Here is a 22,890-nt window from a genome sequence, read left to right as displayed (position 1 = left end):
AAAGGATGACGTAAAAAGTGAGCGTGGAATCTTAATAAAACCCCACCGCCAAAAAGGAGCGTTGAGAGATATATTATAATAAATTTATTTCAAGCTTTATAGGCAGCTACCACGAGGGATATTGGATAGCCTTTGGGCAAACATATTTTTTATAAAACTAATGGGACTTCAGATTGGATGGCTGCCTATATAGCTAGCTATATGGATAGTACTATATAGGTTGAAGATGATGAGTTATTTCGGGCACTCTAAAATGTTATGTTTTCTATTTTTATAGGATGTATTCGTATTTACCAAGATATCGTCCGTCATATATATATATATATATATATATATATATATATATATAATAAATTTATTTATTATCTAAAAATAAATAAAATGTGAGAAAGATTTAGATATATTTATAATAAAAAAAAGATAACCTAAAAAAAATTGAGAAAAATGGTCTCTAAAGGGTAAAGACTAAAGGGCGGCCCGTTCAGCGTTTTTGTCCTCTGCCCATCTCTTTTTCTCGTCCCCTGTCCCTTAGAAAGGAGAACAAAAGAGTTCCAAAGAACCAATCTTTCCTCTCTTCTCTTGAGAACCTACCGGAAGGAAGAAAGAAGCCCATCTCGTCCTTCGAAGAAACGTAGCCAGGATGTCTTCTCCAAGCAAGCGCCGCGAGATGGACCTGATGAAACTGTGAATCTCTGGAACCCGCTGCCCCTCTGATGGATGGATTTCTCCCTTTTGTTTTTTTTTCCTTATTTTTGAAATTTTGGATTCTTTTTGATGTGATATAGGATGATGAGCGATTACAAGGTGGAGATGGTGAACGATGGGATGCAGGAATTCTATGTCTATTTCCATGGCCCAAATGAGAGTATATCATCGGAGCCATTTCTTCGTTTTATCTTATTCTTGAAAGTTTTTCTTGGTTTTCGGTTTTTTCCCCCTTGATCTGGGTAGTTGATGTACTCACTCTGGAAGGAAAAAGTGTCTCGATTTTTTTTTTTAAGTTTTTTCTTCTGATCTTTCTTTCTTTCTTTCCTAAAGATAATTCTTTTATCGATTTATGAAGCAAAATTTTCTTCTTGAAGTTGTCGGTTGTCTTTGTTTGTGCTACCTCGTCTATTTGCTCAAAGTTGCTCTTCTTATGTCTGCAATAATATGCAGCCCCCTGATGTTCTCAGAAATTTCTTTGAGATGGTTTATTGATTTCATGATCTAGTCTTACAGTACTTTGATCTCTAAGTAGTTTAATGCTGTCCTGAATTCTTACTGGTATCATAAAACTGGTATTTTAAGAGATTCTTCTGTGATTCAACTATGGGATGTGTCAGGTCTTTATCAAGGGGGAGTGTGGAGGGTCCGGGTGGAATTGCCTGATGCTTATCCCTACAAATCTCCATCCATTGGCTTTGTTAATAAGATTTATCATCCAAATGTTGATGAAATGTGAGTTTGAAATACTGACACTATGGCTTTTTAAACTCTAATGGCGAGATTCTTCAACGATCACTATTTGTTGCTTATGGTATACTAAATCAATAGAAAAAAAATGACTTCGCAGTTTGCATCTTACAATTGATTTTCTTTGACTCTATTTTAGGTCTGGTTCGGTTTGTTTGGATGTCATCAACCAGACTTGGAGTCCCATGTTTGGTAATAGATCTCTTCTTCTCACCATTGTGCATTAATGCCATGGCTGACTTAGAATTCAATAGATGTTTGTAGTGGCTGGTTAGTAGCCACTTCTGGTCATCATGAGTTACACTGATCATCCCCTGTCTTTCTTAACAGATCTTGTTAATGTTTTTGAAGTGTTCATTCCTCAGCTTCTTTTGTATCCTAATCCTTCTGATCCATTGAATGGGGAGGCTGCAGCATTAATGATGCGTGATCGACCTGCATATGAACAAAAAGTGAAAGGTGAGGTTTTTAAAGTTCATCCTTGATTTATCTTTCTGGAATAGGTACTTCTTTAGTATCTGTATTTGGATAAATTTTCTGATGATTGTGCCGGACCAGTGATGGCCTAAACTTACATGTGAATGCTTGCTATTTTACACCACTAGGTTAGAATGTATGATGCACAGGGTCATTTGTATAACATTATGTTGTACTAAGTTGCAAGTAGGTGTTTTATGTGAGAAACATTATATCCATTTACTCATCTAATTTGTAATGTTTATATGCAAGGGAATTAAGCAGCTTGTCATTGCATCTGCTCATGCTTTTGAGACGGTTTCTATTCTGTATTACATTATTTTAATCCTTGGAACTCTGATGATAAATCAACTCCATATGCACTCCTATATGTCAACCCTAACCAAAAAGAGGCTTATGGAGGAAACTGTTTCTTTGTGTGGATATTTTAGCATATACAATTTTTAATTTATAAAATGAACAATAGTTATTCAAAGACAAACCTATACAACTCATGAAAGGTCTCTCATCTAGTTTGATACAAATGGCATTGGATTGCACCTGTAGTTTCCCTAAGGAATGTAAATTCCTTCTTGTTTCAGAGTGCTAGGTTTCTAAGTCAATAAATAACCTGCTGTTTCATTCTTAATTCTTAATGCTGTATTCCATAACGCAAAATTAAAACTGAGATCTTCATAAATTGGACAAAAACATGAGTTTGACATCTGTTGAGCTTCTCTATTTGTGATGTTTTTTTGTCCAATGAAATTCAGATGTGTGAAAGAAGGTTTTGTCTGAGATAGTTGAAAAGGTTCATTGGTGTTCTTATGCAAGACTTTAAGTATACAGTTAAATTTCTTCCACTCTAGTTTCTTTGAAAGAAGTATCAGTAGAGATAGAAAAAAATATAAGTCAAAACTTGTACTGATCTAACTCACTAGAGAAAAATGAAGTAATAAAGGGCAGCAGCATCTTGAAAGATAAAGGAGGGGATAGAGTCCCAAACGGTGTATTCGAAATAGTTAAAACAAGGTCTCAAGATCCAATGAAACTGAAGGCATACATCTAAGGAAATCTGACTAGGGATACAAAATTCCAGATCTTCGAATTAGTTAAAATAAGGTCTCAGATCCAATAAAATCAAAGATATACATCTAAGAAAATGTGACTAGGGATATCTTTATCTCTCCATTCTTCATTCATAAGTAATGCTTCTATGGAAAATTTACTTATCATATGTGTCGTGTATGTTTCTTTTTCTTATATCTGTATATGACTACAAGTATAATTCTGAGTGGTTTTTTCTCCATTGAATGCCTCCTTTTTCTAAGTCAGTTTGAAAGTTCTCTTGTAGATACTTGTGAGAACTTTATTTTCGGCACAAAGAAACTTAGTTTGCAGCTGAACTCAATCAGCTAGTCTTTACCAACCATATGGAGTTGGCCTATTAAACTGAATCCAAGTTTGTATGGCTTGAAATCCTAATATTAACCATTTATGAATTGGATCCATTTTTACCATGAAACTTGAAAGATTAACCGCTTCTTTACCCTCTAACCCATCCTTTCTCAATATGTTTTAATATTGTTTTGCTTTACATTTTGGTCAAATGGTTCTCTTTGGATGTTGTGGCCTCCTTGATAGAGATGATTGCCATGAATATAGCATTATTAATAACGTTTTCCTAGGTCCTTTTGGAAAAAAGAAGGTATATTTTACTAGGAGTGAGTTCCCAAATATGTGCATCATCTTCGCTCTAGCTATATGTTGGAATCACCTGCGAGGAACATATATATTAGAAGAGCTATTGGATTTGCACAAGTAGGGGCACAATGATGGAGAATTGATTGAGATATAGGCATATACAATGTACTATTAAGTATTCTCTTATATGATGATGCACTTGGATGATCTTTGTTGATGGATTTTGGAAGATTATGTTTTCGTGAAAGTGAAAATGGTGTATAACAAATAGCAAATAAAAAAAATGAGCTATAATTTTAATAAACTAATGCATAGGTGGCCCATGCCCAAGAAGCTTGGCCTGCATACACATCTAATAAGCATGAGGAGGTTGTTGGCAAAAGAAGGTGACAATTCATGGAGAATTTTGCTGCATCGAAATCTCAAAATGCAGCACTGATGCATCCTTTCATTGAAGATTTTAGTAAGAATGTAAGAGTGTAAGATATTTAGGTACAGTTATAGTGGGTACTCTCTTAGCTATGTAATTACTTGTGCTATTACATATCTTACTAATGTCCCTCCCAACAATAAAGATTCCCTTTTCTAAACCAGGAAATTTCTCAATGACCAACTTCAGTCTGTTGGTTAAGAATTTAACTAGAATCTGCAATGAATATTACGTAAGATATGAGCTCCATTACATGGACTTGAGGATTTGAATCTATGATGTTTATGCATGTCTAAGTGATGGCTCCTTTCAATACTTGAGTGTTTGCTCTTACAAAGTAATGTCCAAGTGTCATTCCAGTGTCCATTTTCAAGTGTTAAGTGCAGGTAGTCTAGGCTAGATTGAAGGGTCTGGGTAACATGGGGTATGGGCTATACTTTTGTTTTTTGAGAGGATTTTCCTACTTGGGAATAAGGACACTGTAAGCCAAGTTCCACTAAGATCGAAGAAACCTGATTTTATGGAGTTAGCTTACTTCATTGCAAAGGGTGGACAAGCAATATCCCAATATTTTGTATAAAAATCCCCTTCAAGCCCTGCAGCCTTCCATGCTAGAGATAGCCTAAACAGTTTGCTTATTCTCTTGATTAATAAAGGTTCTAACTAACATCTCAGACCATGAAGGGTCTGAAGAGGGTGGAGTTGGCTGTTCTTCACACTCAAAAATCTGATCATTACTGTTCCACAGATCTTGGTAGAAGTTAAGGAACTCATTCTAAATAAGAGAGGGTTCTAAAGACCAAGATCTATCAAGACATAGGATATGCTCTATATGGTTTGTACCATTGTCGAACTTGCTTGGGACCCTTTTTTTCTCCACTTCTCTCCTTCATTTTGTTTGTGCGACAATCTGCATCAAGCTGAGCATATTTTCCCCAAAACTTCTTGCATTCTTAGCCATTCCAAGGTTTAATAGTCTAGGAAATGAACCTTGATGCTCTTTTTCCCCTTTCATTGATGCTCTTTTTCCTAAGTCAAGATTTTTAACTTCGAAGCTTCTCTTTTGTAGCATCTCCTTTCTGAACTGATGATTTGTGGAACTTTGTACCTTGTGTTTTGAAGCATTTTTCTATCATGTAACTTGGCCTGCAAGAGGAAGCACGTTAGGCTTCGAGACCCCAAAATTTTCTCATTCAAACCTGAAGATTTTTTAACAGATTTAAACAAATTCAAAACTCAATTTTCTGTCTAGAAACTTTTTAACCTCTTTCATTTCCTAATCATTCCCTCAATGTAGATTTCTCTTGTATTTGCTGAAGATTTGTAAACTCCAAGCATGTTTATATGTTTTAAAGCAGGTTTAGGTGTTCATGCTTGAAATTGGACCTTGACATATCCAAAACACAATTAAATATGGTGGTGTTGTATTTTTAGAAGTTGATGACCGCATCATGAGATTATAATGGTTGTTTGGTCATAAACAATTTTTCGAGTGTTGACCTGTGCTGATCCATACCAGGCCAGTTTGGTAACCAGTAGGGTCAATAGCACCTGGTAAATCATTTTTTAAAATATTTTGTTTACTATATTTTGATCAGTTTCATCAATTCCTTCTTGATTTGGTTCATCATTGTAAATTGATTTTCGATATTAGTAGAAATAGCAGTAGATATTTTTTATAAACTTCTTGTATGTCACAGTGGGTGGCATGTGTACTGGTGGCTGGCATGTCCATGGGCATCAGAGCTTAAATCCTTGGTCATAGCTGATGTTGTAGCCAGAAATACAAAAAATATAGGTTTTTAGACCATCTTGGCTGAACAGCCCTTCCCTAATTCAATCTCTAACTCCATGCTTTAATTTATTATTCACTTCTGTTTCATTTTCTTTCTTCCTTAATTTCTTGAATTGAGAAGTACATTATCAGATCCTTGGTAGAATTGATGTTAGCGTTGACAGCTTTTCTAGGTTGATTCTGGAGCCATAAAGTGAAGATTTTGTGTCACTATTACTATTAAAGTCAAGTTTATCTCATATTGCATTGTAGCCCATATAACCACCTCTGCCTTGAAAAATCTTCTTTTCTTGCTTGTTGTCAACTTTTATTGAAGTTCCCACTTATTTTTATAATCATGCTTATGTTGTGTGTGGAATTTAGGCTAAAGATATCAGAGTTGAAGGGCACATCTTTACTCTAGATGTGCACGAGATAGCAGTGGAGAGAAGGGAGTAGTATTGTTCTCAATGTTATATGCCTAAATAAATAATCAAGAAATCATAGCTAATTAAGGTTAGATATATGGGCTTACCTTTTGTAGGGAGTAATCAAATTCTGTAAGTTCATATATCCTAACAAAACACATAGTGTTGTTTAACCCAGTAGTAATGCATTTTCAATTTCTAGAATCTAGTTCTAGACCATTTTTTAAATGATTGAATTGGACCCTTCACGTCAACAAGCTTATAGTCTTTGAACTTACTAATACTTGGTTGCAGTAGGAATATGGTAACGGAGATCTGGATGTCATAATGGTGTGCTTATGTCTAAGATTGTCTTTTTTAGCTTCAATTTTGGTATCTTGATCATCCATTGGATCTTTAAGTGATCTTTGGGTGCCTGTCGGAGATGGTTTCTATGACTACTTGATTTTCAACTTTGATCAACCATTTGGCTCGGAGACTTTGGCTTTTAATAGATTTCTGGCCAGATATCTCACACATTATCCAAGTTGCTTTCTGCAAAATCTTTTGTAAGTATTCTTTTAATACCTTCCGATGATGATTAAGTGTGATACGTAATACATCACCAGAAAATCATTATAATTGATGCTGTGTTTCATCTTGAAAGAGCATTCAATCATCATGATGGAGTGAAAATTATTGTTTGTCTTTATAGCCATATTGAAACTTTTTTCCTTCTTTTTGTGTGTAAAAACTCCTTGCTTCAATTTGTTGATGCAAAATCCATGCTTACATCTTGTATAAAGCTGCTTCTTAATGAAAGTACTTCTCTTACCGAAATGACCCAACAAAGTGATAGCATGCAAGCGGCAATTGATAAGATCCTGCAGTTATGTATTAAGATACATTTTGATTTAAGTTTGACAAGATCACAATTCCTACTTGGCATGGGCAAAGCTGGAATTTCTTCATCTTATATGAACTTTTGCTTTTTTCCCAGTGAGGAGGGTAAATTGAGCTTTCTTTTTTTTTCTTCAATAACTAAAACCTGGGAAGACTTATGGTTATGATATTTGAATAGTTGACTTCTTGGGTGCTTCTGCTTGTTTCTCTGACATCTTCTGGCATCTTTAGATTGACTTGTTCCCTTTCAAAATGGAAGAACAGCATTATCTCTTTCTTTAGTCATAATATTTTACTAGGCTTCCCCTTGATGGATGTGATAGTCCTTTACAGGAAAGATATTACACTTCTTCCCATTTATTTTTGAACTAACTAAGCCATTGTGGTCTACCTGGATTGTAATATCATCAACCTTTGTTACTGTGTAGGGTTATTTTCTCAACCCCTTGTGATTCTTCTTTTTTTATTCCTTTTGATGGTGGAGGCTCTTGCTTTGATAATTTGAAGCATAATGGTCCTCACCAAGACCCATTTATTTCCAGTGGGTTTGGGCAGGGCCAGAAAATGCCAGCCCTAATGCTTATCAGATGCATGACAGTAATGAGTCGTGCATATTGGCAACTCCAACTTTAAAACTACGGTTTGTAGGCAATGGTATTTATACCATGTAGGGCTCTTTAGAATCATATCAATCAACACATGCTTAATGAAGATGTGCCATACCCTTAAGATTTGTTCCATCTTTTTGGAATATTTCCATCCTCGGTTCCTTCCCATCAATCGACTTAACAACCCTTTATTTTTTGTAGAGGACTTAACAACCTTTGATGGTAATCTTTTTGATCTGATCATTGCAATCATAGGGATGCCAATAAAAGAGGGAAATAAACATTTTTGGGAAATTGAATTTTTCTATTGTATGTTGTTTTTGAAACTCTTGGCACTAAAAAAAGGGTTCTTGGAAAAGTAGGATGAAATCTGTCAAAATCTTCTTGTATAATGCTCTTTTTGAACCCCCAATCTCATCATCTCCTCAATCATTCCACATCTTCCAATAAATTCTGCAAAACACTCTTGGTCTTGTTTATTCCTTTTTTTTCCTGTTATCTTACAAGTGCTGGAAAATCTGATAGCTGCTCCATCTCTTCCTTTTCTTATTAAAGATGAAATATATTTCCATTCTCCAAAGTAAATTTTCTACAATTTCTAATTGCTAGAAACCCCTAAACACAATGGAAAGAAATTTTGATGAAGTTAATCCAATACTATCATAAAAAGTTTCTGTAAGGTCAAACTCACCCATTTCTACTCACTTTATGAACAATCATGTTAGCATGTTAGCATGTCTTCAGCCTCCGACCTTTGTCCTTCATTACCACCTTCATTTTCCATAACAGTTCACTGTAGCCACCATCATCCTTGGCCATTGTCTCCTGCTTTTGCCATCACAACATTCCACTCGCTGCCATATTAACCATCCTCCACTGCCACCACTTGTTCAACATTGTATTTTGGTTTTTGCAAATATTCCTTCACTATTGCTAAAGAATGAGTTAAGAAAAAACACTTTGATAGCAAAGCATCTGTGCAAATGTATTTAACATTGGTGGTTTTTATGTTGACCTCTAAACTACAGATCAGTGAAAGGCAGAACCATATCTAGTTCAGTCAATAGATTATGAGAACAATTTTTCTTTTCCCGGTACTTTCTTTTGGAGCAGATGGACATAAAATAAGGAGAAACTCTGGGAATTGTTTGGTAGAAAATTCCCACGAGACTCATCATCATTGTTATTATTATCTTTTCTTTATTATTATTATTTTTATTATCTTCTCCTTTTTTTAAATAAAATTGTTGTCGACCCTTCATTAACAAAGATTAGGAAGACAACTCGAGTAGGAAATGATTTTAGTGGAGATTAACTCTGAACTCAACTGCTACGGATTTCAGATAAAAGAACACACTGTAATAATGTTACAAAATTTAATTTGAGTACTTAGTGGTAAAGGTCGTGGGATGTGCACAGTTTCATAGTTCGTTTTTGTGGATGTCTCTGTTTGACTGAAAAATACTGATGAATGTTGATGATTTACTGTGGAAGACATGGCATGTATGCTTGCACTGAATTCAGCATATGCATGGAAGGTATTCTTCACCTATAATACAATCATCTTAGGACACAATGGTAAAGTAATGACTTGATCCCATGCCTCTCTGTTTAAAATGCCCCATACCAAGGTAAACAGTTGTATTGCTTCCTTTCCTGACTGAACCGAATTTCTAATTAGTTATGTCTAACCTGAGTCCAGGTTTTGCCTCTTTTAAGTATGTCTAGCATCTTATTTTTTGCTGTCGTGCTAGTGGATTAGAAATCCAAGTGTTTGGTGTGCTATTACTCATAAGTTTCCTCGTCATCATTTTTCAGAATATTGTGAGAAGTATGCGAAGCCTGAAGATGCAGGTGCTCCCCCAGAAGACAAATCAAGTGATGAAGAGCTGAGTGAAGATGAATATGACTCCAGTGATGAGGCGGTGGTTGGCAACCCAGATCCATGAGAGCAAGCTTATTTGGTTGGCTGGTCCCCTTGTACATGTTTCAGTTTCTGGCAAAGTAGACTGAATTCTCTGTCAGCTTCCTGTCACTGTAAATAAATGTACTCAGGTTAATGTTATTTATAATGTTCAGTGATTGAACTTCCGTGCATGAGCCAAGGCACATTGGGTTTTGGCTGCTCAGATCAACACAGGCAAGCACGTTCCCCTCAAAAACAGGCATAGAGGATTCTGAGCATTGCTGCCATTGATAAATTCTGACCATGATCACTTCTGAGAATGTGCTGAATTCAGGACATCTTCATAGAGCTTGGATTAGAGGGCAGGCTTTGACGCAATAATAAGGTTGTTCCATTGTGATCTAGGTATCATAAACTCAAAACATAATCATATTGCATATATCTGATCTTTTCCTGACTCGCAATATTAGGAGCTTTATGCATTGGAATATATATATATATATATATTGCTTAATGTAGAGCTTGGATTGACAAGTAGCTATAATCATAGGTGATATCCTCTGTTGAAAGGTCTTGATTGTTGTGTGCAGGTTACTGCTACAAGCACAGGTTTCGAGGGTTGGTGGATCTGTTTATGTTTCTAAGCCCTCAGCAACTATTTGTATCGTGTGGTGGGATGACTAAGGTCATGTTTGGGGAAGCTGTTAGTAGTAGAACTTTTGGAAGTAGAGCTGTTGGAAGCAGAGCGTTTATAAAAAGCTGTTTGATGTTTGGTAACTACATTTGTAAAGTGTTGTGGCACTTTAACATGTGTTTGGTAAACAAACTGAGAAAGTACTTTTGTGTGACAAAATAACCATAAAGGACATTATCAGTATTATATAATAGAGCATAATAAAATATAATATGTATTAATACATAAATATATGATATAGTATAATATTAATGTAATGTAATATAATATTATTATAATATAGTACTATAACATTATGTATTATAGAATAATAATTTAATATAATATTAAATTATTTAATATAACATATCAATGTATAATGATATAATGTAATATAATATTATATTTATAGTATAATATAATAATAAATATATAAAATATTATAATTATTAGTGTAAATTAATTTTTCATCATTCTAATGACCATTTATCTCTCTAACAAATAGAGAGAAAGGAAGAAGAAGATTGAGATGGAAAGGAACAAAGGAAGAGGCGGGATAAGGGTTTTGGGGGACAAAAGTGATTTAAATGGAGGTATTTTGGTCCAAAAAATAGCTTTCCGATAAAGCTGGAAATAGCATTTTCGGAAAGCTCCAAATTGGAGCTTCTCTCCAAAAGCTGTTTTCAGCTTCCGACAAAAGCTGAAACAGCTTTCCAAAAATTTTACGAAACACCATTTTTTATCTAAAAGTACTTTTGGAGGGCTAGAAAGTACTTTTTGGCCCTCCAAAAGCTCCTCCAAACAAAGCCTAAGTTGGTTCTGTTACCTCTCTTTTAGTGAAGGTTCTTTTACCTCTTAAAGATAGCCACCCAGCTCTTTCAAATGGCTTTAGCCACCCAGCTCTTTCAAATGGCTTTAGCCACCCTGCTCTTTCAAATGGCTTTGCCGACCTCATCCATCTTGCGGCTGGCTTGCATTATATTTTTGATTTCCCAGACTTTGACATAGCATGGTGTTCCTTCACAGGAGAGTTACCGATGGTAGATCATGATGATGAGAAATTTCAGGGCGTATTTTAGTGTATGTAGTGCCTCAATATAATAGATATAAAATTTTTGGAGGGAGCTAGACTCTGAAATGGAAATGAGTAACCCTTGTCACTCCCCAAATTCGGATCATGACATGGTCGTGCTATTGCAAACCTTTGCCCGCAATAACACGCAGCCACTTCAAACCTTCAAATCAATTAGGAACAATTGAATTCATGAATCTCATCAAATATTTCATCAATAAGGATTGATACAGAGCTTATAAAAATGTCAGCATTTAATATTCCATTTTTTTCCATAATCGTGAAGCATGTCACACTCCTTGTTCCTGGCATCTCCTATTCATCCATAAGAATATAAATAAATTGGTGTGAGCTATAAAGCTCATTAAGTAAACAAGCATAATGTTTTGTATGCCAATGCACTATTTGAAAAACAAACAGTTGTAGCAAAGAATGCATTTTCTATAATCAAACGAGTCATAAAACTATGCATATCCATTTATGCAACTTCATAAATATGATTATGCATCATAAAACTTTTATCATTATTTCATGCTTTGAAATCCGTACTCGTCATTATTCATGCTTTGAAATCTGTACTTGCTATTATTCATGCTTTGAAATTCGTGCTCTTAGATGATAGTGCAGCTATGGTCACTATTATTACCCGTGACAGGGCCATAATCTTTACCAACTATTATTCCCCGTTGGCAGGGTCTAAGCTAAGCTATTATAACTCGTTGGCGAGGGTCATATGCCGAGCTACTATAACCCGCTAGCGAGAGCCATAATCTTTGCCAACTATTATTCCCCATTGGCAAGGTCTAAACCAAGCTACTATAATCCGCTGGCGAGGACCATATGCGGAGCTACTATAATCCGCTGGCGAGGGCCACATGCCGAGCTACTATAACCCGCTGGCGAGGGCCATAATTTTTGCCAACTATTATTCCCCGTTGGCAAGGTCTAAACCAAGCTATTATAACTCACTCGCGAGGGCCATATGCCGAGCTACTATAACCCGCTGGCGAAGGCCATAATCTTTGCCAACTATTATTTTCCATTGGCAGGGTCTAAACCAAGCTATTATAACCCGCTGGCGAGGGCATATGCCGAGCTACTATAACCCGCTGGTAAAGGCCGTACATAGCAATTTGAGAGTTCATAAACCATATCAAACTTTTCTTGGATCTTATCTCATAGATACATTAAAAAGTGAATGATGACATTATGATGAATAAAACTCATGATCATGCTGAAAACTTTATTTTTCCATGCATCTTTCTACATCATCATAATCATGTGTATATAATAATAATCATGATGGATGCTATTTATCTAAAATCATGCAATTATTAGCTAATACATGCTTGATCCTAATTTTGTGAAAACATAAATAATTATATACTATTTATAATTAAATAGTCACATGTATTTGATAAAACATAAGATTACATCAGGGATGCTTACTTTTTCCACAATTCATATACACAATTTAAATTGCATAAATAATACTTATTCATCTTATAAAATGTGATACATGATCCATAATAAGATTAAGACAGGTTACTTACCTTAATTTGCTCACCAAATGCCAATTCTCCAATACCTAGCAAGATCATTAAATTACATATCACTTGCACATTTAATTTCTATTTATTTATAATCTTAAAGTCATTTACAGCCCATCAATAGGACTCAATTTCATTTTCAGATCCATAGCCTAATTTAATTTCTGGTTCAGGCCTGGGTCTATTGCATACTGGTTCAGACCTGGGTCAATTGCATACTAGTTTAGTTAATTCTAGGTTTAAGAATATTGGGCTCGGACCAGGGCCTAGCCTGGCCTCGGGTCTTTAAAGCCCGGTTCATATGAAGCCCACCGCTGGAATCAGGCCCAACTCGGTCCACATCAATTTTTATTTTATTTTTCTTTCTTCCTTTCTTTTCTTTTCTTCTTTTTCTTTTTTTTTTCTTTCTTTTTCTTCTCTTCTCCCTTCCCGAACCTTCCTCTCTCTTCTTTCTTTTCTTCTTCTCTTCTCCTTCCCGATCTCCTCCTCCTTTTCTCCTCTTCTCCCATGAAATTAGGAGGCGAGCTCGGAAGGGGCGCTCGGGAGGAGGCAGGCCCGAAGCCAACGGCGCTGCGGCCAACCAGCGGCACCGCGGTTCGACCTACAGCAGCCGCGGCCCGGCTGGCCGCTCTCCTCCTCCACCTCCGGTGGAGGAGATGGGGCACAGGCACCTCTCGAGGAGCAAAGGAACCGGCTGAAATCGGTGGTGCCCACGTGACGCGCGGCCGAAGCCCGCAATTGGCCTAATGGCATCCACAGTGCCCCGAGCCGGCGGCGTCCACGGCCAAAATAGGGGGATTCACCCTTCCGCTCTTCTTCTTCGATCATCTCTGGCTGAAATCAAACCGGTTCAACCCATATGAACCAGATTTGCATGAGCCAAGGACTCTTTCCATGAATCAGGAGGTAGGTTTGCATTTTTGAATTTCTAGATCTAAGGTTTTAATGGAAGGAAAAGAAATCGAGTGAAGGAGAAAGGACCTCAGCGAATGTCAGCTCACGGCCGATCATTGGCTAGACCTTTCTTCTCCCTCCTCTTCATCTTCTTCCTTCTCTCCTTCACTCTTCGATCTCTTCTATTTCCTTTTCCCTTCTTGGTTTTGTTTCATAGCTAGACTGGATCCTACTTGAATGAAGTATGAATGATACAAGGGAGAAGAGATCAAGACTTACCTAGCTCTAGAACGACTCTGTGATGTTTCTTCCGGTGATTCGGCGACGGTGTCGAGCTGGAGATACCTCTTCTTCCGTCGCCGCCGCTCCCGATGCAGTTCTTTGTAGCAGGAGGGGAGAGTGAGGGGTAGTGAGAGGGTAGTCTATTGAGTCCCTCACTGAGGAATCCATGAGCGCTTATAGCCCTTGGCCAGAAGAGGGGAGAGTGGTGTCAGGCGGTTCTAACCGCCTCAGTTGGCGATCACCGCCTTTGTATCTCCAGATGGGCCGGCCACGTTGAGCTTGGCCCATTAGCCCACTGTATGTGGGCTGGTTCTCACATTCGTCCCTCCTTAATATAATTTCGTCCTCGAAATTTACATACCTTAATTCTTAAATAAATGAAGTTACTTAGTCTTTTATCTAATATTTTACCATGTTTCCGCTACGCACTCTAATTCAAAACACTAAAATCCTTGGATTCACTAATAACTTTGGATCAAAATACTACTTGTATTATAAACTAAAGAGATCCATATTTGCAATTTTCCAAGTATGCCAATACCAATTATAATCTACATACGGATTTAACCTTGAAAAACAATCCTTTATAATACTATGAAAAAAATCTTTCTTGGCTCACTCCAATATTATGACCAATCCATGTACAAATCACACCCTAATAATCACCTCCAAATCTATATCAACTTTAAACTTTCAAGTCGTTTAACTAACATCCGAACATGGTATAACCGCTATGCCATGGTTAACCTTCCTACACTAATCTTAGCTCAAACATCTCTCATCATGATCAAAAACATCTTATCCAGTCCTTCCGTACTCACTGAATACTAAAATCCAGTACTTACATTTTATCACAATGCTTAGTGACCTTTCACCTAAGCACTGAATGTAATTTTACTACTCTTGTCATGTCCCAAGTGATCATAACTTTAAGCTATGATACATTTATGTTGCAAACCCTAGTGATCTTAAACTTATTCTCTGATTCTAATCTTGTCACAATCCTATGTGATCTTAACCTAAGCTCTGATAGTTTTCCAATTACAATTCACAATGATCTTAACCTAAGCTTTGATAGTTTTTATGTCACAATCATGTCCCTAGAATGGCTTGTATTAGCCCTACCTTCCTTTTTATTGCTCATTGTCACCTAAGACAAAATAAACCAAAGTTATTATTTTATTTTATACTATTAATATAGTAATTCTAATTATGTGAAAGCTAACTTAGCTACCCATTTCCATGATTAGTCTTAAAGTTTTTAATCATGGTTAAATCTATGGCTCTAATACCACTGAATGTCACGCATCGAATTTGGATCGTGACACGGCCGTGCTATTGCAAACCTTTGCCCGCAATAACACCCAGCTACTTCAAACCTTCAAATCAATTATGAACAATTGAATTTATGAATCTCATCAAATATTTCATCAATAAGGATTGATACAGAGCTTATAAAAATGTCGGTATTTAATATTCCATTTTTTCCATAACCCTGAAGCATGTCACGCTCCTTGTTCCTGACATCTCCTATTCATCTGTAAGAATATAAATAAATTGGTGTGAGCTATAAAGCTCAGTAAGTAAACAAGCATAATCTTATCGGATCAAGCATAATGTTTAGTATGCCAATACACTATTTGAAGAACAAACAGTTGTAGCAAAGAAAGCATTTTCTATAATCAAACCAGTCATAAAACTATACATGTCTATTTATGCAACTTCAAAAATATAATTATGCATCATAAAATTTTTGTCATTATTTCATGCTTTGAAATCCGTACTCATTATTATTCATGCTTTGAAATCCGTACTTGATATTATTCATGCTTTGAAATTCGCGCTCTCAGATGATAGTGCAGCTATTGTCACTATTATTACCCGTGACAGGGCCATAATCTTTACCAACTATTATTCCCCATTGGCAGGGTCTAAGCCAAGCTATTATAACTCGCTGACGAGGGTCGTATGCTGAGCTACTATAACCTGCTGGCGAGGGCCATAATCTTTGCCAACTATTATTTTCCGTTGGCAGGGTCTAAACCAAGCTATTATAACCCGCTGGCAAGGGCCGTATGCTGAGCTACTATAACCCGCTGGCAAGGGCCGTACATAGCAATATGAGAGTTCATAAACCATATCAGGCTTTTCTTGAATCTTATCTCATAGATACATTAAAAAGTGAATGATGACATCATGATGAATAAAACTCATGATTATGCTGAAAACTTTATTTTTCCATGCATCTTTCTACATCATCATAATCATGTGTACATAATAATAATTATGATGGATGCTATTTATGCAATCATTAGCTAATACATGCTTGATCCTAATTTTGTGAAAACATAAATAATTATATACCACTTATAATTAAATAGTCACATGTATTTGATAAAACATAAGATTACATCAGGGATGCTTACTTTTTCCACAATTCATATACACAATTTAAATTGCATAAATAATACTTATTCATCTTATAAAATATGATACATGATCCATAATAAGATTAAGACATGTTACTTACCTTAATTTGCTCACCAAATGCCAATTCTCTAATACCTAGGAAGATTATTAAATTACATGTCACTTGCACATTTAATTTCTATTTATTTATAATCTTAAAGTCATTTACAGCCCATCTATAGGACTCAATTTCATTTTCGGGTCCATAGCCTAATTTAATTTCTGGTTCAGGCCTGGGTCCATTGCATACTGGTTCAGACCTAGATCAATTGCATACTGATTTAGTTAATTCTGGGTTTAAGAATATTGGGCTCGAACCAGGGCCCAGCCTGGCCTCGGGTCTTTAAAGCCCGGTTCATATGAAGCCCACCGCTGGAATCAGACCCAACTCGGCCCACATCAATTTTTATTTTATTTTTCTTTCTTCCTTTCTTTTCTTTTCTTCTATTTCTTTTTCTTTCTTTTTCTTCTCTTCTCCCTTCCCGAACCCTCCTCTCTCTTCTTTCTTTTTCTTCTCCTTCCCGATCTCCTCCTCCTCTTCTCCTCTTCTCCCATGAAACTAGGAGGCGAGCTCGGAAGGGGCGCTCGGGAGGAGGCCGGCCCGAAGCCGGCAACGATGCGGCGAACCCGCGGTGCCCGCGGTCCGACCTGCAGCAGCCGCGGCCCGGCTGGCCGCTCTCCTCCTCCACCTCCGGTGGAGGAGATGGGGCACAGGCACCTCTCGAGGAGCAGAAGAATCGCTGAAACCGGTGGTGCCCGCATGGTGCGCGGCCAACGCCCGCGATTGGCCTGATGGCGTCCACAGTGCCCCGAGCCGGCGGCGTCCACGGCCAAAATAGGGGGATTCACCCTTTTGCTCTTCTTCTCCGATCTTCTCTGGCCGGAATCAAACCGGTTCCACCCATGGGAACCGGATTTGCATGAGCCTATGACTCTTTCCATGAATCGGGAGGTAGGTTTGCATTTTTGGATTTCTAGATCTAAGGTTTTAATGGAAGGAAAAGAAATCGGGTGAGGGAGAAAGGACCTCAGCCATTGTCAACTCACGGCCGATCACTGGCTAGACCTTTCTTCTCCCTCCTCTTCATCTTCTTCCTTCTCTCCTTCACTCTTCGATCTCTTCTATTTCCTTTTCCCTTCATGGTTTTGTTTCATAGCTAGACTGGATCCTACTTGAATGGAGTATGAATGATACAAGGGAGAAGAGATCAAGACTTACCTAGCTCCAGAACGGTGTTGTGATGTTTCTTCCGGTGATTCGGCGACGGTGTCGAGCTGGAGATACCTCCTCTTTCGTCGCCGCCGCTCCCGATCCAGTTCTTTGTAGCAGGAGGGGAGAGTGAGAGGGTAGTTTATTGAGTCCCTCACCGAGGAATTCATGAGCATTTATAGCCCTTGGCCAGAAGGGGGGAGAGTGGTGTCAGGCGGTTGTAACCGCCTCAACTCGCGATCACCGCCTTTGTGTCTCCAGATGGGCCGGCCACATTGGGCTGGGCCCATTAGCCCACTGTATGTGGGCTGGTTCTCACAACTCTCATTTTAGCTATTTAGTTGGGGGGAGTTTCATTCTCATTCCGATTCCAATTCCAATTCTAGAGGAAAATGAAAATAATCCAATTCCTTTAAATCTAATCTCTTCTCTCCTTTAGCATTCAAATTTCATTCCAATTTCGATTTCGGTTATGAACCAAATACATCTGAAAATATGGCTACTTCGATTTCCATTTCTATCCATTATGATTTTCATTTCGATTCCGATTTTAGTTGCGAACCAAATGCACCCTAAATTGAATGGTAAATTCCTTTCTCTGAAGGAAGAGTTGCACATGAAGTTGTCATTCTTGTGTTTGTTAGCAAAAATTCTAAAGTTTCTAATCAAATACTCCAGCAGATTGCCATAGCTTGCTGATCCCACACCGGCCTATCAATTTTTCTGAACGTTTTGAAGCAGCTAGCTCTTCCTCACACCTTGATGTCCTCTGAGATCGTTCTCCAGGCAACCCAACGGTATACCATCCCCCCAGTCTAATTTACACTCTAATCCATCTCCTGGCTGCACGCTTCCAAAGGGCAGTAGCTAGCAAGCGGGACGCACGAAGCCTTCATGGTTTGAAAACCAGTCACAGTACTTCGCCAAGAAAACTCCAGGCGAGTCCCATCACTGCTTGCTCGCTAGGATAGAGCCCGGTTTTGTGACAGCTGCATTAGGTATAGTTGGCAGATCATGCGTATGTTTGGGCTCTTGAGCTAGCATATGAGTCTTCAACTTTTAAATTTGGGTGTAGAATTTTACTAGCATTTCGTCTATTAAGTTGAATATATAGTGATTGTATCAAGATTGATATTTAGCTGCTGCTGCTGCTGTTTAGGTATCGATTTCTATTCAAGTATGAAAATGTTGACCAAATTCGCTATTTCAAGCTACATTTGGCCTCGGCTTCTACGCTTAGACTATTGCGACTAGGTCTAGGTTCCGAAAGACCAAAGTAGGATTCTTACACACTTCTTACACACACACCCACACACCCACACACACACACACACACACACACACAGAGAGAGAGAGAGAGAGAGAGAGAGAGAGAGAGAGAGAGAGAGAGAGAGAGAGAGAGGGGGGGGGGTCTAAACTAGGAACCTTTGCAAAAACTAGGCTGCATTTGGTTGAATATCATAATCTAGCTGTAATTATTTGACTATATATATATATATATATATATATTGCTAAACTGTTGGAGTATTTGACCTAAAAAAGGATATAGGTTGCCGATGGAATTGTTTAATCAAAACGAGAAGTTATCCGGAACCTGCAAGTTCCAGAGAAAACTGAAACACTTCTATTGCTAGTTGGAGATGAGCTGGAACCCTATTCTTCTCCGGACAAGCGTACTAGGGACGACCGCGTACTAAGGACAAGGTTGAAGGCCCACGTTGGATTTCTGTGTCGCTTGGGCCTAGGTCCGAGCATACAAATCATCATCATCATAGAATTAAAAAATAAATAGCGGCCAAGGTTGAGCACATAAAATAGATCAGCCAAGAAAGCAACAGCTCGAGCAAGAAAAGAACCACCCCCGATGCGAAGGCCTCACTCGCCTTCCGGCCTGGCAAATAAGCCAGTGCATTGAACCTGATCAAAATGATGCATCATGGGTGAGAGCCACGAGAAATAGATGAGCCAATGGTCCAGTTCTCTAGTCCACATAGGCTATGAACCGGATCTACTTTGATACTTTTTATAGCAATCAACACCTCATCCAGAGATCTATCTAGTGCATAACTAATATGAGATTAAACATATGCATGATAATCTCCATTGGTCCAATGATCAACAGAGATGCTCAAATAACCTAAAAGCCATGGGAGAGGCCACGTGGCTCGCCCGACACCTGAGGTCCATGAGGCAGGCTGGGTCAAGTTGAGAGACGAGGCAGGCAGTTTCTTGGAGATAAAATTCCACAAAGGTGCCATGGAGATACCACCCCTCTGCATCTATGATTCAAGTAGCTCCCTCACCGGCAACCTCATGGTCTATCCATGCATCACCATCTATGAGTTGTTCATGGACCACGTCACCTGACCAGGCGACGACGTCCGGCTGCTGCAGTTGAATGGAATTGTGCTCAATGGGCAGGGGCTTGATTTGGAGGGGGCCAGGTTCTTCAATCGGCTGTGCAGCAAGGTTCAATATGTTTATGAGACTAAGTATTTATCGAAATCACCAAGTATCATTAATCTAAATGGCATAATTTGCCGATCGTTCTCCTGCTCCGCTCACAGCAGACATTCTTTGCAGCCTTTGCCTATTTCCACCCTCCAAGATGGTTATGTGCTCGTTTTGTATATATGTATGTATGTATGTATGTATGTATGTATGTATGTATCTGTATCTATATATATATATATATATATATATATATATATATATATATATATATATATATATATATATATTATAATAACTTAGAATTTTATCTAAAAAAAGCTAGCGAAAGGTATTATTTGGATTTATTTTTTCCATTTAAGTCCTGACGTTCTCGTGAAACTAAAGGTTCCAATACATTCAAATCTAATCACAAGCACCACAATCGGCTTATGATCAGCCCCAATGGATCCATGCTACAGTATTCTCTGGTCCACATAGGTTATGGGCCTGGTCCGCTCTAATACTATTTGTAACAACACAGGATTTCACCCCAAAAAAATAGCCAGAAGGTATTATTTGGATTTCTTGATTCTGTATAATTACCCAAGATCTACCTGCGTATAACTAATGTGAGACTAAACACATGTCTGCACAGTCCTCTCTGGCACACACGCATGTTTGTATGTATATATGTAGTTGAAGATGCGTTTATTCAACAGTTGTATTAGATGTCTTGAATATGTAATGGGTTGTCTGAGTAGATTCAGGATTTATGGAGGAATATTTAAAATAATTTCAAGTTGAAAGATTGTGTGCTCCACAGGGAAGTAAGGACGAGCATGCCCGGGCACACGTACGGATTTCAGACAAAGTTTTGTTTAAGAGTTTCTTACTTGACTACAGAGGATCGTAGTGTATTTAGGCTTGCCACAATGGCGACACCGCTTTGTTTCATGCAATCAATGAATCGTGGAAGTGTATTTCCAAGTATTTGGATCTTGATAATTTGATGTGGGTGAGTCTTCTTCCCTTTCTTTAAACACACGCACGCACGCTCACCAGAAAAAAAAAAAAAAAAAAAAAAAATCAAGGTTGTATGCTGATGTTTTTTTCCTCAAATGTTGCATGGTCGAAGGCCAAGTTTCATTAACTTCGTAGGGGAGAGAAAGTTGAAACATTTTATTCCACCGAATTAAAATCTAGATGATAAATGGTAGGTAGCAGACTGAATAATTATGGATAGTAAGGTTGATATGTTTAAAATCCAAGAGCTTCCAATTAAAGCATATAACCTTTTATTCAATCATATATCCATTAAAGCCAACTGAGTAATGTCCTAAACCTGGACAAACTCTTCCGGCAAGGAATCTCACCCAGTTGTCCTACTATAAAATATTGCATAATAAATAAATAATATGGGATTTGAACCGATTCTCTCCGCCTTCTAATCCATTAACAATCCTAAATGAGTATATTTTACAGATTTGTTTTTGGTTCAAAAATATTCCATTTAAAAATGACAGAATCTGTGTATAAGTTTTTATAACTTTCTTCATTAAAAATATTTAGGTTTCGCCGTTCCATGGCTTCTTCATTAATGGTTAGGTCTGAGCTATGCAATGGAGCAAAATTCGTTCGCGAGTCAATCTCTTTATTTTTTATTAATCCAAAGCTTTTTATTAATTATTATTTTTATATTATTTTATTTATTTATATCGATATTGATTATATTTGTGTTAATGCTTTATCGGCTTTTATGATTTGATTTATATACCATACATATTAGAATCATATATAATTAATATTTTTGTTTTCTCTTTCCATCATCCTTTCATTTATCCGCATTCCTTTATTTTTGCTTTTCAGCTCATAATCATTTTTTTTATACAAAGTATTTAATTTCAATCCACTAACAATCCTAAATGAGTATATTTTATAGAATTTTTTTCGTACAAAAATATTTTATTAAAAAATATTTTTTTAAAAAATGTCAGAACCCACGCCCTCTCTGTTGAGGACCAGAACTTGAGTGCGGCGCCTTTGGACCAGTCGGCCATCCTTTCCTCCTGGCGTTCGGCGATAAAAGATTTCTTCTAAGGAGGCCGCGCAGCCTTTGCTAACTTTAGGAAGCCATAAATTAACAGAGAAGTACATAAACTGACCTATGTTCTTTTTGTCCTTCTTGTGATGTTATATTCTCCTCGCTCAAATATATTTAATTAGCATTCACCGTAGTTAATGTAGCATCAAAAATATGAAGCTGGGACAAGCAAAGAACACTTTGAAAGCCAGAAACAATTTCAAGGCTTGTGAATGTAGTAGAAGCCAGAGCTTCAAGAACACAATGCGTAATGGGATGACTATAGAATCCGATGAATATAGCTATTTGCAATATTAAATTATAGTCAGAGGCCCCTGTGTGAAATCTAGTGGAAGCCAGAGCCTAGAGTATACATCATTCGCAAACTATGAAATGACTCCAACATCTGACAACAAGAGTTATATGAATAATTAAGCCAGAGTCATTGCCATTATAGCTTTTACAGCCCTTGTAACAACAGGAAGAAATGAATTCAGGTTTGGCAGAAGTGACACTTGAAGCCAACGATAGAGCAAAACAAAGATTGAAGAAGACACAGGAAATTAGCATCCAACCCAATTTTA

At 37.5% G+C, this 22,890-nt stretch overlaps 1 protein-coding gene across 1 annotated transcript; it reads left to right on the top strand.

The window, feature by feature from the left end:
- Positions 1 to 486: 486 nt before the first annotated feature.
- LOC103715471 (ubiquitin-conjugating enzyme E2 4) lies at positions 487 to 9,834 on the top strand. Its single transcript, XM_008803097.3, has 6 exons — positions 487 to 684; positions 786 to 865; positions 1,326 to 1,440; positions 1,595 to 1,647; positions 1,786 to 1,914; positions 9,556 to 9,834. The coding sequence occupies exons 1-6, from the start codon at positions 641 to 643 to the stop codon at positions 9,684 to 9,686; spliced, it is 552 nt and encodes a 183-aa protein (XP_008801319.1). The 5' UTR covers positions 487 to 640; the 3' UTR covers positions 9,687 to 9,834.
- The last annotated feature ends 13,056 nt before the right edge of the window (positions 9,835 to 22,890 follow it).

The sequence above is a fragment of the Phoenix dactylifera genome, chromosome 2 (assembly GCF_009389715.1).
Source record: "Phoenix dactylifera cultivar Barhee BC4 chromosome 2, palm_55x_up_171113_PBpolish2nd_filt_p, whole genome shotgun sequence".
Lineage (NCBI taxonomy): Eukaryota > Viridiplantae > Streptophyta > Magnoliopsida > Arecales > Arecaceae > Phoenix > Phoenix dactylifera.
Note: the sequence above shows the minus strand (reverse complement) of the source record. Positions and strands in the feature narration are given on the sequence as shown.

Coding starts and splice junctions, on each gene's coding strand:
- LOC103715471 (XM_008803097.3), top strand. CDS start 641: ATGTCTTCTCCAAGCAAGCGCCGCGAGATGGACCTGATGAAACT. Junction 685..785: donor GAGATGGACCTGATGAAACT/GTGAATCTCTGG, acceptor GATGTGATATAG/GATGATGAGCGATTACAAGG. Junction 866..1,325: donor TTTCCATGGCCCAAATGAGA/GTATATCATCGG, acceptor GGGATGTGTCAG/GTCTTTATCAAGGGGGAGTG.